The 16,604-nt window shown below is 32.5% G+C and overlaps 1 protein-coding gene across 2 annotated transcripts in view; it reads right to left on the bottom strand.

The window, feature by feature from the left end:
- Positions 1-16,604, bottom strand: part of LOC143048022 (X-linked retinitis pigmentosa GTPase regulator-like) — a 39,870-nt gene that overhangs the window by 12,039 nt on the left and 11,227 nt on the right. Inside the window, exons 6-14 of one of the 2 annotated variants that reach the window (XM_076221451.1) lie at positions 12,752-12,901; positions 11,764-11,916; positions 10,927-11,079; positions 6,684-6,808; positions 4,971-5,177; positions 4,436-4,568; positions 3,609-3,730; positions 3,057-3,137; positions 231-308 (exon numbers count right to left, since the gene is read on the bottom strand). In XM_076221451.1, coding sequence (XP_076077566.1) covers positions 231-308; positions 3,057-3,137; positions 3,609-3,730; positions 4,436-4,568; positions 4,971-5,177; positions 6,684-6,808; positions 10,927-11,079; positions 11,764-11,916; positions 12,752-12,901 — 1,202 coding nt within the window. The remainder of the gene's footprint in view (positions 1-230; positions 309-3,056; positions 3,138-3,608; positions 3,731-4,435; positions 4,569-4,970; positions 5,178-6,683; positions 6,809-10,926; positions 11,080-11,763; positions 11,917-12,751; positions 12,902-16,604) is intronic. The other variant, XM_076221452.1, reaches the window with a different exon arrangement.

Raw genomic sequence — 16,604 nt, 5'->3', positions numbered from 1 at the left:
ACGGAGACTCAAAGCCAATGGTCGGCCCCTTAAGTCTTCAGAAGACTTGACGTCTTCTTCCACTAAAAATCCGGTTAAAAAGGGCATGACTGACGAACAGAGGTATACCATAATACGCCTTGGAAACAGGCGTATAAAATCTTGTCCATATAAGTTTTTGATTTAGCACAACTTATAATCAATAGTAGGAAATATACCCTTGATTTTAAACAAAACATAGAAATACATACTATGTGAGATGGTTTATCTTCTTCTTCTTCTGTCTCTTCATCTGATTCATCTTCTTTTTCCTTCTTGTCTTCTTTTTTCTATTTTTAAAGTTAATAATAATTTTTCACATATGTTTATTAAATTTACAGTAACAAGTATTTTTTTCTAAATACTCACTTTTAAAAAAACAACACTATTTGATCATAAGCTTGACAAAAATTTGGGACAAAAATTTTTGCATTACTCTGGTTTGATAGCATTCTACTTGGTCATTTATATAGTTAGGAATATTTCAATAACTCTTTTGTTTTATACACATTCATTATGAAGATTATTTTTATCAAATTGTTTCATTCCAAGTTTAGTTTTTTTCTTCCAATTCTTTCTCAATTATATAATCAGTCTTTAAAAGTTCTAATATAATGTCATATACAATGGCTAAAGATTGTTACAAAATAGCTTCATAGAACATCTGTAAAATTAAATTCAAAATTTGAAAGAGTGGAAGAGATTTTACTAACTTCAAAAGTTTTCAGAAGGCTCTGAAAGTAATACTAGAACTTATATTGCTGAAACAAAAGGTTTGAATCAACACAAGTCTCTAATAAAAACAAAAGTTATTGTTTGAGACCAGAAAAAAACACTTTGTTGGTAAAATTTCAACTGTATGTTTTCTGTTTAGTACTAAAGCAAAGAAAGTATAAGAATTACAACAGGATGTTGACTTAAAGTCAAAAATTTGATTTACAACTAGATGTGTCAAAGCGACATGAATGGCCCCGTCTCAAAAAGTTGAAAAATCTGCAATTTTAATAACACATGTGGACACAAACATGATGTAGTCTCACATATCAAAAATCAGCTCAAAATCTTGAAGAGTATAGAAAAAAAGTCTGTATATCTGTGATTTTCACCATTTTTCAAAGGAGTAGGTAAGGGCCGATTTTGGCCTCAAATTTCAGGTTCATCTAACGAAAGATTTTGGACACTTTTTAAACACTTAAGTGTCTATTTTAATTGATTCAATTAGTTAATGTGAAAGATTTTAACTGATTTAGTCATTAAAAACACTCCGATGAAAGTGGCCGCATCCGTGTTCATTCTCAACCTTTATATATGTTATGTAATACTGATTACAACATACAATTCAATATCATGAATGAACACGAATGTGGCCACTTTCATTTAAGACGGAAACCGTCTAAAATTTAACTAAAATGCTAAAATTGTGAAGATTACAGTAATTAGCATGACACAACGATGCTAGTACCCGATAAATGTACATTGCACTGTCAAAAACTGCCCATATTTATGTAGCAGAAGCATTCTACTTTCCAGTAAATAGCTAAACGATTACATTTTCACAATTTCGTAAAACTATTATATTTTGGGGCCAAAAAGGGATCTTACTGAACCTACTCCTTTGTAAACCCTTAATTTTGCCAAAAATTAGCATAGCCTATCAAAACTTCATCTTGATCTGTAACTCATCATGGATAACTCACATACCAAAAATCAGCCAAATATCTGAAAGTGTTTATAACTGTATAACTGTGATTTTTAACAATTTATCAAAGTCCATAGCCGTAATTTCGGCAAAAATTAGCTGAGTGGAACAAAACTTAAACTTGATCTGTAACTCATCTTGGTTAAGTAACATGCCAAAAATCATCCAAATATCTGAATACATATTTTTTTTTTTTCAATTATTTATTACATAAAATAATGATAGTAGAAAATGAAATTGCTTAAGCGAACTCAGTTAAGACCAAGGTAAAATCATTATTGTTGAAGGTTGTATGATGACCTATAGTTGTTAATTACTGTGTCATTTGGTCTCTTGTGAAGAGTTATCTCATTTGCAATCATACCACATCTTCTTTTTTATATCATGCAGCATCACTCAAGAAATTTTGGTTTGAGAAGAGTTTTGTGACAAAGCTCACAGTAAATACTGTAAATTCAGAAATTATTGAGAGGTATTTATTTTTGCGAAAAATGCAACAGGGTTATAATCACAATAATTTAACCTCGCATTTTGATTATTTTTTTTATGAATAAAACTGGCTATTTTTCCATATCACAAAAATTAAAATTGCATTTTAGTCTAAAATGACAAAATCACAATAATAAATGCACGCAATAATTTCTGAATTTACAGTATACAGCCAACTTCATGAAAAGATCAACTTTAACATGCATATAATCTAGTGCATATACCAGATTTGTCAGAACTCAAAATGATCTGACCAGCAGCAAATAACATGTAGACTTAACAATATTTCCTTTAAATGCAACAAGGGGGGAAAAATCAATTTAAAACTTATTTCTGTATACAATGAGACATTCCAGCAATGAACTTAGAGGGACAGTAACTTTAATAGGGTTATCTGGTCATACTTTGTATCAAAATTTGTCACTTTAGTGGATTTTTTCTTTCTAAATCATATAATAATAATGAATTTTCATGTATAATCTTAAAAACAAAATATGATAATTTTGCATGATCTGATTTAATATCCTTCCAAAGTTGAAAAGAAACAACGTTTCCTATAGTTGTTACAATAATATTAAAAATTGCAAACCACATTATCATAAAATATAGGTAGAAAAACTTTGTATTTAAAACAGCCAGTTTCAATTAGAACGAACTGATTGAAACATCATGAGCTGAAATATGTACTTTTTGCAGCAAAGAATGTTAGAAATGAAAGAAAATTTAGAAATGTATACATTGCCATGAAAAAAAAAAATTCTATGCAAACACACAAATGTGATATTAGAGTAAATATCAGACACCCAACAAATTCATGCATTGCAATAAACATTAATTCATGCAGAAATACCTGTACATCTTCTAATGGTTTCTGCGTAGAGGGGCGGGGCATTGGGCGTGGTACTGACTGAACCCTGTTTGTTTTTACTTCCTGTGTATATAGGCATAGCGTACATTTATTGCAGTAAAAAGTCCATTAGCATTTGTTTACAATAGTTGCATGACTTTAAACATGTCCAAATACACAACAAACATAAATATCTATGGAAATACATCTGTTTACCCTCTCAACACAAAATGTTATTGATAAAGTTTTGATAAGTTTATGCTGTTCATCCCACAACCAAAGCAGCATATTTGTCATGTAAGACAGAAATGGTGCACATCTGCCTTTTAAACTGTAATTATAAACTTCACTCAAATGTTTCCAAAAAAAAAATCAGAACTTCTTGAAAGGTGTTTCTTTAGCTTTCCTTTCATGCTCTATAAACTTTGTACTACAATAAAACTTAAACAATATTCACTTTTAAATTATTTGAAAAGATAAATTTTTCATTTGTTACACACTGAAAAATCCCAAAGTGAAAATTTCCTATCAGACTAAAACAATAGTTATATGTACCTCTATATTTTTATTCACATTTGAATCCGCCTCCTCCTCCTCATCTGTCTCAGATTCTTCATCACTGTCATCATCTTTTTTGTGTTTAGATTTATCTCCTTGGTCGACTGTGTTGTGTAGTACTGTTAAAATTAATCAGTTTCAATAAACATCTTAAAGTTATAAGCTTGTTGTTACTTTGGATTCATTATTATTAGTTGGATACCAATTTTTGTTGATTTTGTGGGTAAGATAAACCACGGAATTAAAAGTTCAACAAATGATAAACTTTCTTAATGCTTGTATGCATACCTCCCCAAAACCACGAAACTAAGTATCCATGAACATACAAGTTTGCATTTATACACGAAAATTGGTACCCACGAAAATAAATGAATCCACAGTATATATATATATGAGTTTTTTGTCCTTGCTTTATAATCAATAACCTATAGTTGCTGTCATATAAAATTGGCACTGTGTTTTTTGTAGAATTTCTTAAATTACCAGCTGGGTTCACTCAAGATAATATTGTTCAATTAGTGAAATCAAAAATCATTCCAAAACACCACTACTGTACTACATTTTATTGTGTTTGCACTGTTGAATCCTAAATTCATAATTTATATTCACTATTGCTGATGTTTATTGTAGTGAACAAGATATCTGTTTAGTTGTGCAACTATTAGTTAAAAATAAATATTAAATAAAAAAAAATCACAAGAAGATATGACTGCAACAAATAACTTTAAAACAGAGTAATACAGCACAGTGTTTTGATTGAGAAATAAGTTTTCACTAACAGTATATAACCACATGATTTCATATTGTTTTACTCAATTTATTACCTTTATTTTCACTGTGTACACCATGTATTCTTTCTTTAGCAAGAGGAGTTTCATTAGGTGGCATTGTGGCACTTAATGGTGGTGGCTTGTTGTTATTTAATTCTGGTAACTGTCTCTTGATAATAGATGGACTCTGAAATGATAATTGACATTATGATTATTATAGGTTTCATAACAAGTGAGAATATTGCTTGATATCAACTAGAGTAATTTTATTTCAATATAATTATAAATGTCTTATGATACTGGATAAGCCAATAAAATTAATAAAGATTTTTGTATCACACTCCTTGCCGGGTTGTACAAGAAATATTTCTTCCTGCAAGAAATAGATAAAAAGCCCCACCCATAATCTTACATATGGGACAAGGTTTCACATGTGGTAGAATCTGGCTAGATCAAGGATTTTTGAGAGGAGAAGTGTAATTTCCAAAAACTGTATATATATAAATATTGCCAAGCATAGGAAAGATTTCATGCTAAAAAAAAAGGACAGGGGTATGATTACTATCTTACGTAACAAAACATTACTTACTTTACTTAACGTGTTCTGTCTACGTTTTTCTCTTGCTGTAAAGCTGTTATTGAGATCTAACGACCCGTCAGCTTTCAGGGATGCGTTTAGTAGATTCTTGTTGACAATTTCTGGTGATTCCTCAGCCTCTTCTTCAGAACTTTCCTCGATCTCTGCTTGTAACCTCTTATGACCTACTGTCAACATGTGACAACCTCCACATGATACCTGTAATTAAATATGTAAATTTCAAATATTTGTGTTGTGTTTCTGTTGCATTATAATTCAAATACTGTGGATTCATTTATTTCGTGGGTACCAATTTTCGTGGATTGAAGAAAACTTGCATATTTGTGGATATTTAAATTCATGACTTATGCAAAGTCTGCATACATTTCTTTAGAAAATCTGTAATTTGTTGAACATTTAAAATTGTGGTTCCCCTGAACCCACGAAATCCACAAAAAATAGTATATATAAACAAATATTAATTAATCCACAGTAACAAAATAAGATTATGGGAGCAGGCATTTCAGAAATGAACATAGCCATAAGCTTAAAAGACTCATAACAGATTAAGCGGGGAACAAAAAAGAACTTTAAAATAAAATTGAGAATGGAAATGGGGAATGTGTCAAAGAGACAATAACCCGACCAAATAAAAAACAACAGCAGAGGGTCACCAACAGGTCTTCAATGTAGCGAGAAATTCCCTCACCCGGAGGCGTCCTTCAGCTGGCCCCTAAACAAATATATACTAGTCCAGTGATAATGAACGCCATACTAATTCCCAAATTGTACACAAGAAACTAAAATTAAAATAATACAAGACTAACAAAGGCCAGAGGCTCCTGACTTGGGACAGGCACAAAAATGCGGCGGGGTTAAACATGTTTTTAAGATCTCAACCCTCCCCCTATACCTCTAACCAATGTAGAAAAGTAAACGCATAACAATACGCACATTAAAATTCAGTTCAAGAGAAGTCCGAGTCTGATGTCAGAAGATTTAACATCAATTTACCACCATCAATATCAATAAAACCAAAATGCAGTGTATTTGAAGATATCAGATAATTAATGATGTTAAATAAAAGGTATAACAATAATTTTGTGAGTATTGCCTGGCAATACATAGTCCCCTACCGTTTAAAAATTCATTGTACTGGAATGCTAACTTGATCTATAACTTGTCATGGTGTAAAATATCAAGTCAATATCTTCAAGCGTGATGAAAATGTGGAAAATTGATTATATGAGTGAATTTTTTAAGTCCAAGTACCATATATAACTCTGCACAAAATCATCAGTCCAAAACTAAATCTGAAATTGATCTGTTACTTGTTAAGATAAAACTATATATACCATTTATCAAGTCAATATCTTCAAGCATGATGGAAAAATGGTGAGGAAAAGTGATTATTTGAGTGAATTTTCTAAGTTCATAGACCATAACTCTGCACAAAATTGTCAGACCAGAACAAAATTTGAACTTAATTTGAACCTTATCATGATAAAACAATACACCAATATCAAATCAATATCTTCAAGCACGAAGAAAAAAGTGTGGAAAACTGATTTGACGGACTGATTGATGCACAGACAGAGAGTCCCCTTTGACTTCCTCAATAGAGGACTAACAAACTTCAGAATTTAAGCAAAATATCAAAGTAAATGTACTGATAAATAGACAGCATCTGATCTCCTAATGAACATGTATAAGCAATATTTGTACCTGAGTAACATGAAAGTTTTTAAATCTTTCAATTAGCGTAGGAACATAAATATTGCAGTAGCTTTCTTGACCTTGACCTAGTTTACCATGTCTTCCATCTCCAAATGTGTATAACTGGTCTTTTTCTGAAAAAGATATGCAAAATGAAAATGGACTTGTAAAATAACTTGTATGATAAGATTGTTTTGGTAGGTGAAACCAATCGAAGAAAAATTTCCTTTACTTCAAACTCAAAATTAATTTGTTTTTTTTTCAATCCCACTTTTTACATGTTTTATGGGATATCGATTGCTATAGCATCAGCTTTCTTTCCAATTTTTACCATTGTAAATATAAATTCAAAACAAAAGAAAATTTGAAAACAACTAAACAATACAAGTTCACAAAATTGACCATATTAATGACAAAGGACAGCCACAAATAATAGTCGTATTTTGGGATGACTCAATCATCTCCTCTTTATCATAAAGATAAGTGAAATAACAGGATTGGCTACTTCATCATTATTTTTCTTAAATAGTAAAATATAAATTTCCTAGCATTTACTAGAACATTTGAAATTCTTAAAATGTTGAACAACATACCAATGTAAAATTTATCTTCCTATATACATTTTGTGATCATCTTGCAATGTTTGAAAATAAAATTCCCCAAATAATAAGAAATAGAATTTTTACCTGATATAAGTGCTGTATGACTGTCTCCAATAAGAAATAGAGTTTTACCTGATATAAGTGCTGTATGACTGTCTCCACATAAGAAATAAAGTTTTACCTGATATAATTGCTGTATGACTGTCTCCACATAAGAAATAGAGTTTTACCTGATATAAGTGCTGTATGACTGTCTCCACATAAGAAATAGAGTTTTACCTGATATAAGTGCTGTATGACTGTCTCCACATAAGAAATAAAGTTTTACCTGATATAAGTGCTGTATGACTGTCTCCACATAAGAAATGGAGTTTTACCTGATATAAGTGCTGTATGACTGTCTCCACATAAGAAATAAAGTTTGACCTGATATAAGTGCTGACTGTCTCCAAATAGAGTTTGACCTGATATAATTGCTGTATCACTGTCTCCAATAAGAAAAAGAGTTTTACCTGATATAAGTGCTGTATGACTGTCTCCAATAAGAAATAGAGTTTCACCTGATATAAGTGCTGTATGACTGTCTCCAAATAGAGTTTTACCTGATATAAGTGCTGTATGACTGTCTCAAATAAGAAATAGAGTTTCACCTGATATAAGTGCTGTATGACTGTCTCCAAATAGAGTTTCACCTGATATAAGTGCTGTATGACTGTCTCCACATAAGAAATAGAGTTTTACCTGATATAAGTGCTGTATGACTGTCTCCACATAAGAAATAAAGTTTTACCTGATATAAGTGCTGTATGACTGTCTCCACACAAGAAATAGAGTTTTACCTGATATAAGTGCTGTATGACTGTCTCAAATAAGAAATAGAGTTTCACCTGATATAAGTGCTGTATGACTGTCTCCAAATAGAGTTTCACCTGATATAAGTGCTGTATGACTGTCTCCACATAAGAAATAGAGTTTTACCTGATATAAGTGCTGTATGACTGTCTCCACATAAGAAATAAAGTTTTACCTGATATAAGTGCTGTATGACTGTCTCCACACAAGAAATAGAGTTTTACCTGATATAAGTGCTGTATGACTGTCTCCACATAAGAAATAAAGTTTTACCTGATATAAGTGCTGTATGACTGTCTCCACATAAGAAATGGAGTTTTACCTGATATAAGTGCTGTATGACTGTCTCCACATAAGAAATAAAGTTTTACCTGATATAAGTGCTGACTGTCTCCAAATAGAGTTTTACCTGATATAATTGCTGTATGACTGTCTCCAATAAGAAATAGAGTTTTACCTGATATAAGTGCTGTATGACTGTCTCCAATAAGAAATAGAGTTTTACCTGATATAAGTGCTGTATGACTGTCTCCACACAAGAAATAAAGTTTTACCTGATATAAGTGCTGTATGACTGTCTCCAATAAGAAATAGAGTTTCACCTGATATAAGTGCTGAATGACTGTCTCCAAATAGAGTTTTACCTGATATAATTGCTGTATCACTGTCTCCAATAAGAAAAAGAGTTTTACCTGATATAAGTGCTGTATGACTGTCTCCAATAAGAAATAGAGTTTCACCTGATATAAGTGCTGTATGACTGTCTCCAAATAGAGTTTTACCTGATATAAGTGCTGTATGACTGTCTCAAATAAGAAATAGAGTTTCACCTGATATAAGTGCTGTATGACTGTCTCCAAATAGAGTTTCACCTGATATAAGTGCTGTATGACTGTCTCCACATAAGAAATAGAGTTTTACCTGATATAAGTGCTGTATGACTGTCTCCACATAAGAAATAAAGTTTTACCTGATATAAGTGCTGTATGACTGTCTCCACACAAGAAATAGAGTTTTACCTGATATAAGTGCTGTATGACTGTCTCAAATAAGAAATAGAGTTTCACCTGATATAAGTGCTGTATGACTGTCTCCAAATAGAGTTTCACCTGATATAAGTGCTGTATGACTGTCTCCACATAAGAAATAGAGTTTTACCTGATATAAGTGCTGTATGACTGTCTCCACATAAGAAATAAAGTTTTACCTGATATAAGTGCTGTATGACTGTCTCCACACAAGAAATAGAGTTTTACCTGATATAAGTGCTGTATGACTGTCTCCACATAAGAAATAAAGTTTTACCTGATATAAGTGCTGTATGACTGTCTCCACATAAGAAATGGAGTTTTACCTGATATAAGTGCTGTATGACTGTCTCCACATAAGAAATAAAGTTTTACCTGATATAAGTGCTGACTGTCTCCAAATAGAGTTTTACCTGATATAATTGCTGTATGACTGTCTCCAATAAGAAATAGAGTTTTACCTGATATAAGTGCTGTATGACTGTCTCCAATAAGAAATAGAGTTTTACCTGATATAAGTGCTGTATGACTGTCTCCACACAAGAAATAAAGTTTTACCTGATATAAGTGCTGTATGACTGTCTCCAATAAGAAATAGAGTTTCACCTGATATAAGTGCTGAATGACTGTCTCCAAATAGAGTTTTACCTGATATAAGTGCTGTATGACTGTCTCCAATAAGAAATAGAGTTTCACCTGATATAAGTGCTGAATGACTGTCTCCAAATAGAGTTTGACCTGATATAATTGCTGTATCACTGTCTCCAATAAGAAAAAGAGTTTTACCTGATATAAGTGCTGTATGACTGTCTCCAATAAGAAATAGAGTTTCACCTGATATAAGTGCTGTATGACTGTCTCCAAATAGAGTTTTACCTGATATAAGTGCTGTATGACTGTCTCAAATAAGAAATAGAGTTTCACCTGATATAAGTGCTGTATGACTGTCTCCAAATAGAGTTTCACCTGATATAAGTGCTGTATGACTGTCTCCACATAAGAAATAGAGTTTTACCTGATATAAGTGCTGTATGACTGTCTCCACATAAGAAATAAAGTTTTACCTGATATAAGTGCTGTATGACTGTCTCCACACAAGAAATAGAGTTTTACCTGATATAAGTGCTGTATGACTGTCTCAAATAAGAAATAGAGTTTCACCTGATATAAGTGCTGTATGACTGTCTCCAAATAGAGTTTCACCTGATATAAGTGCTGTATGACTGTCTCCACATAAGAAATAGAGTTTTACCTGATATAAGTGCTGTATGACTGTCTCCACATAAGAAATAAAGTTTTACCTGATATAAGTGCTGTATGACTGTCTCCACATAAGAAATAGAGTTTTACCTGATATAAGTGCTGTATGACTGTCTCCACATAAGAAATAAAGTTTTACCTGATATAAGTGCTGTATGACTGTCTCCACATAAGAAATGGAGTTTTACCTGATATAAGTGCTGTATGACTGTCTCCACATAAGAAATAAAGTTTTACCTGATATAAGTGCTGACTGTCTCCAAATAGAGTTTTACCTGATATAATTGCTGTATGACTGTCTCCAATAAGAAATAGAGTTTTACCTGATATAAGTGCTGTATGACTGTCTCCAATAAGAAATAGAGTTTTACCTGATATAAGTGCTGTATGACTGTCTCCACACAAGAAATAAAGTTTTACCTGATATAAGTGCTGTATGACTGTCTCCAATAAGAAATAGAGTTTCACCTGATATAAGTGCTGAATGACTGTCTCCAAATAGAGTTTTACCTGATATAAGTGCTGTATGACTGTCTCCACATGAGACCTGTTTGATTTTTGGTTTACAAAATATTTGTTTAGGTGATGGTGTTTCCAGAGTTCTGTTTCCATGTCCCAGCTGACCATTGTTACCATCACCAAAGGAATATGCTTTACCAGATTCTGAAAATATTTACAATACTTTAATTTGTAACTTTGTGTACGATATTTCAAGTTGATTGGACAAAAAATCAACTTCAGCAAAAACTACCTTGACCAAAAAAAAACAAAAAAAAGACAAACGGACGAACGGATGCACAGACAGAAAAACATAATACCTTAGTAGGAGCATAAAAATAAAGTTAATCTATAAATTTAGCACATATGCCAAAAACAGTAAGTTTGGTTTAATTTTTTCACAATAGATCAATACAATTAATAATTTTTTTATTTTGTTTTAAATTGTGGCCTAACTATAAATGTCTTAAAGATCACTGACACTGCAGAGGTATAAGGAACATCTTTTACATCACATTTTAATGATGATTTGTTCATCATACAAGAAGGCATACATTTTGTTTTTGGTACATATAGTAATTTTTACATTTGTCATTAATTTGTTTGACTAAAATTTAATTCTTTTATCTGCCTAGAAGAAATTACATTAAAGCTTAAATTGCAATGTCATCAGATTTTTAATAGTGTGCAATTGCTTAACATTTTTATTCTATATCATTTAGGAACATGTTTACCCAAATTTGGATGTACAAAAGTACTCGCTGTGGAAATGGGAAAACTTAAATATTTAGTTTTTAAGAAAATTTAAAATGATTTGTCTAATGTTGCAACAACAAGAACTAGTTTTACCTAATAAAACAACTGTATGAGTATTCCCACAAGATACTTGTTTTGCTTTCTCTGGAAGTTCCACTTTTGTAGGTACAAATGCTTTGATATCTGCATCCCCTAGTCCTAATTTGCCTCCATCACTCTCACCAAAGGTATATAATTCACCAGATTCTACAATTGAAAAAAAGAAATTACTGTTAATGCTCATTTAAATCAAATCTGCTATAGATAAAACCTTTTCAATTTATGTTGGTATGGTCATTTCTAACTAATAGAAAATATAAATTCACTCTAAATGAATCAAATATAAACTATCTAAAACATAATGCCCATACATGAATAGATTAATAGATAATTAAACAAGAATGTGTCCATAGTACACGGATGCCCCACTCGCACTATCATTTTCTATGTTCAGTGGACCGTGAAATTGGGGTCAAAATTATAATTTGGAATCATAATTAGAAAGATCATATCATAAGGAACATGTGTACTAAGTTTCAAGTTGATGTAACTTTAACTTCATCAAAAACTACCTTGACCAAAAACTTTAACCTGAACTTCGCACTATCATTTTCTATGTTCAGTGGACCATGAAATTGGGGTCAAAACTATAATTTGGCATTAAAATTAGAAAGATCATATCATGGGGAACATGTGTACTAAGTTTCAAGTTGATTGGACTTCAACTTCTTCAAAAACTACCTTGACCAAAAACTTTAACCTGAAGCGAACGGACGGACGTACGGACGAACGGAGGCACAGACCAGAAAACATAATGCCCCTCTACTATCGTAGGTGGGGCATAAAAAAAAGTTTAAAATAACATAATTTAAATCCAAACTATCATTAGTAAAAAAAAAGATGTAAACAAGAATGTGTCCCTAGAACACAATGCCCTTACATTTTTTACCTGAAGCAAGACAGACAAACAAAGGATGCACAGACCTTAAAAAAACATAATACCCCTAGGTAGGGCATTAAAAGACACTGACTTTATTCTTACCTGTCACGAAAGCTGTATGGTAATAACCACATGACAGACATGTGACTTTGCCTTCTATATCTAACAGTTGTGGCTGTGGACATTCTGTTTCGTCCCCAAGACCAAGTTGTCCTTCACTTCCACCTCCCCAAACATACACTTCACCATCCTCTGTGAAGAAACAAAAAAAACATTGAGCTATTCTATTGTTTACAGCTTATATCTATAAAGAGCTTAATTAACAAAAAAACAAATAGAATAATATCAATCAAAGAGCAGTTTGCTCTGAGGGATACGATTGCCATTGTTTTCATTGATACATGTATTAGTATTATTTTCAAAAATAATTCAACTGCACGTGTAAAATACTTGTAAATTGTAATTTACGTTATCTGAATAATTATTCAACTTTAAAAATAGCCAATCCTCAATTCAAGTGTATGAATAATGAACTTATTGTGTTTTATTTTTGTACTATAAATTCCATGTTGACTTTCCACAGCAGTCAGGCCACCCTTAAAAAATTGTTTGTTTGGCATTGCCGACCCACACTATCAGCAGGTGGGTAGGTAGGTAGAGATTTTTATTTTTTTTTACATTTAAAAGCTTTATACATGTAAATCATGAAGTCTCTAGACCAATGTTGTCTAAAGCCGTGCAGCATTGTTGTGTGTACATGCTGGTGGTTTCTTTGAACGGGGTCAACCGTCAATGTCACATTCTACATCATATGGATAATTTCATGTAAGACAGTCAGTTTTGTTGGCAGAGTTAACCAAAGGACCCAGAAAAAAACACAGAACTGAGGCAGGAAACTGACAAATTAACCATATAAAATGTACAATGTATGACGTGAAAATTGAACTTTTATTGTGGGACTGCCAATTGAACAGAGGCCTGATGTCACATCTTGTGGTCACAGTTTGGTAAAATTACCATAAGTTAAATGGCTCAACCACTACGGCTCCTTGTACAAATGGACAAAGATTTAAAACTTTTATTGTTTGCTTTGGTTTTATAAACATCACTTTCTACACCGTATGTAATTTCATGGCAGTCAGTTTTGTTGGCATACTATTAAACCGTAGTACTTGAAGGAAAACGGCGGCAACCTGCGGGAAGAAACTGACTAACCTTATCACATATGACATGAAAATCAAACCTTAATTTTGCAACTGCCCAAATAGGGCTCAAACCAATACCTAGAGGCTAGTAATCATACATGAAAGGTGTGACGAACTACCATACAAACACGCCTACTGCCCCTGATAAGTTTTGAGGATATAGGATCTGTACCAAATAAGGATAGCAAAATATTAAAAATTTGGAAGGTTGGCACAAATAGACATGGTGTTTATACTAATATTATCCATTAGTGCAAGGTTTTTCAGGGCTATAGGTTTAAAACGTATGATAAATTCAAAATGGAAATATGCAGCAGGACAGACAATTTTTGCAGATAAATAAATTATGGGTTGTAATGCTTGTTTGATTAACAGAAATCTGGACATGCATTACATGAATACAGATAAATTAATGAGCCCTTAGAATTGTGGAAAAGGAAGGGATTTTATTCATCACTAGTACACTAGATACATTTATAAATATGTTTCTGTCAGTATCTTTTATGTTTTAAGAATTATTTTATTCATGTTAAGAAGAAAGGCAAGAAAAGGGGGAAGTACTTCAATTGACACAAGATGCTAGTCTTTAAAATATGTATGTTTTGTACCAGGCTAGCATCTACTGGTACAAAACTACTATAAACCTGTAAATATGGGACCGTTTTGGTCTATGGGCTTTAGTGCTTACAGCCATAATTATCTTGAATGCATCATTGTGGTTCTGACTATAGTAGATACTTTGTTCTCTGGTTCAAGGGAAAATTTGTCAATGATACATTTCAAATATTTAATAAGTTCAACAAATGTAAGAGCCACGCATATTTGTTCTGTGATGTCCCGGTGAAAAACTTCTATCTCATGAAGCGACAAAGTCGAGCAGAAATCATCTGTTTCTGCTTTTAGCCTTTACAAAAGATAAAACTTGAGTCCTCTACAAGGTCTCTCAGAACGTTTCTTTCAAAGAATAGCTGAACATTTGATTTTTGATAAAATCCATCTCCCTTAACCAATGCATTGATGCTTTCCCCTGCCGGCCTCTTTGACATTACTTTTGGCAAACTTTTTCTATTCCATGTCATTTAAATGTTTGCTCCCAATACTGTGTAAGGCAAGCGCTTTTAAGATCGTGATTTGAAATAAGTAAAGCCAGGAACAAACTCGGCGGATACAATCAAATTCCGGCACAATTTCGATTTTTTTTTTTAAATAAAAAAAAAATAATTTCTGAAACGCAAATAAAATTATTTGGGCGGCAAGTTTTTCAGTGGGTCGGGCGGCAATGCCAAACAAATGAAATTTTATTTTAGGCCTCACTTAGAGGGAGAGAAGGTATTTCACTTCGTACCTTATCACCTATTTTCCTACGTGAATTCTAGGTGGAACCCCATTCCTAACTCTTTAAATATTTAATTTCGTTTGGGTTAGTGGGCATGACTCCTTTCCATACACATTCCTCTGTTTAAATTGCGATCGGTTTTAATATATTACGACGTCTATCGACAGAATGAGTTAATTTTTCTCTATGTTTCGTTGTTTGACGAAAGTTACTTACGGAAGGGAGACAACTCGAAGCAATAATATGGAAGACTCCATTTTGGCATTTTTTACTACGTTGTGGATTACATTTATCTTAATTTAAATGGTCCATATGATTTAAAATTATGCAACAACAATAACCCTCAATAGCAGACAGACATAGAAAGGATCTCATGAGTTTCAAATTAATCAATGGAGTGGGTAATCCAGAGCAACCATTCAATCTGATATCCCTTCAAGTTAAGAAAACTATACACAGGCGCATAATAACCTAAACAAACCATAGACTTGTGATTTGTAGCAAGGACGTATATCAAATGTTAATTAAACAACCTCCATTTCTTTATGGATATACAATATCAAATATCAGTTTCATAAGGGTGACATATATGAAAACTCAAACTTCAGTTCTTATATGACAGAAACAGATTTATCGATCAGAATTCAGAGAACTCTCGCATTTTATCAAAACTGGGGAATTCCCTCTGACGTGTTTCTAAATTTATAAAAACACTAAATATAAATACTACTCAATTCTGATTTTCCATGTTGTTAAAAACACGCATACACGTCAAGGGAAATATCGAATCATGACGATTATGAGAAGAACATTATAGGACAGATGTTGAAATTCAATCCTTTTGTTTTTTATACCATTTAAAGCAAGACAATCTCAAGAATCTGAGATTTCTTGATGTTTAGAATAAAACGGTTGACGTGAGGGAATGGCCCTGAGTCAATGGTATACGTCTGCAGATTGCTTAAAAGCAATCGTATCCCAAAAACCTTCACTTTCTAGAAAGCTTGTACAGGCACAGAAATGTAAACCATACTTTGTATACAAACTTAAATTTTCAGATGGTGAAAGGAGTTCTAGGTAAATTTTCAAAAATATTTTACAAAGAGTGTTTCTATTTTGTGCAATCCTTCACAAGTATCAATTCACAGAATGTATAAAGCTTCAGCTTCTGCCAAAGAAAATATATAGCCTAACTTGTACATACACAACAGCCGTGTGGATTTTGTTTTTTCCACCTGCCCACCGTGGGCAGTCCACCCGTTCCCACTCTAGCTATAATCTCTTTTTTGTAAAAATATTGATTAAAAATGCTTATCTGCTTTTTTCTAGTGATTGTACTTGCAAGTCTTTAGATGATACAAAAGTTATTGAATGCCCACTCTAACAGGTGGGCAGAGTGGACAAGGTAGAAATT

This window comes from Mytilus galloprovincialis, chromosome 10 (genome assembly GCF_965363235.1).
Source record: "Mytilus galloprovincialis chromosome 10, xbMytGall1.hap1.1, whole genome shotgun sequence".
NCBI classification, from domain to species: Eukaryota; Metazoa; Mollusca; class Bivalvia; order Mytilida; family Mytilidae; genus Mytilus; species Mytilus galloprovincialis.
This window is presented reverse-complemented; position numbering and strand designations above follow the sequence as displayed.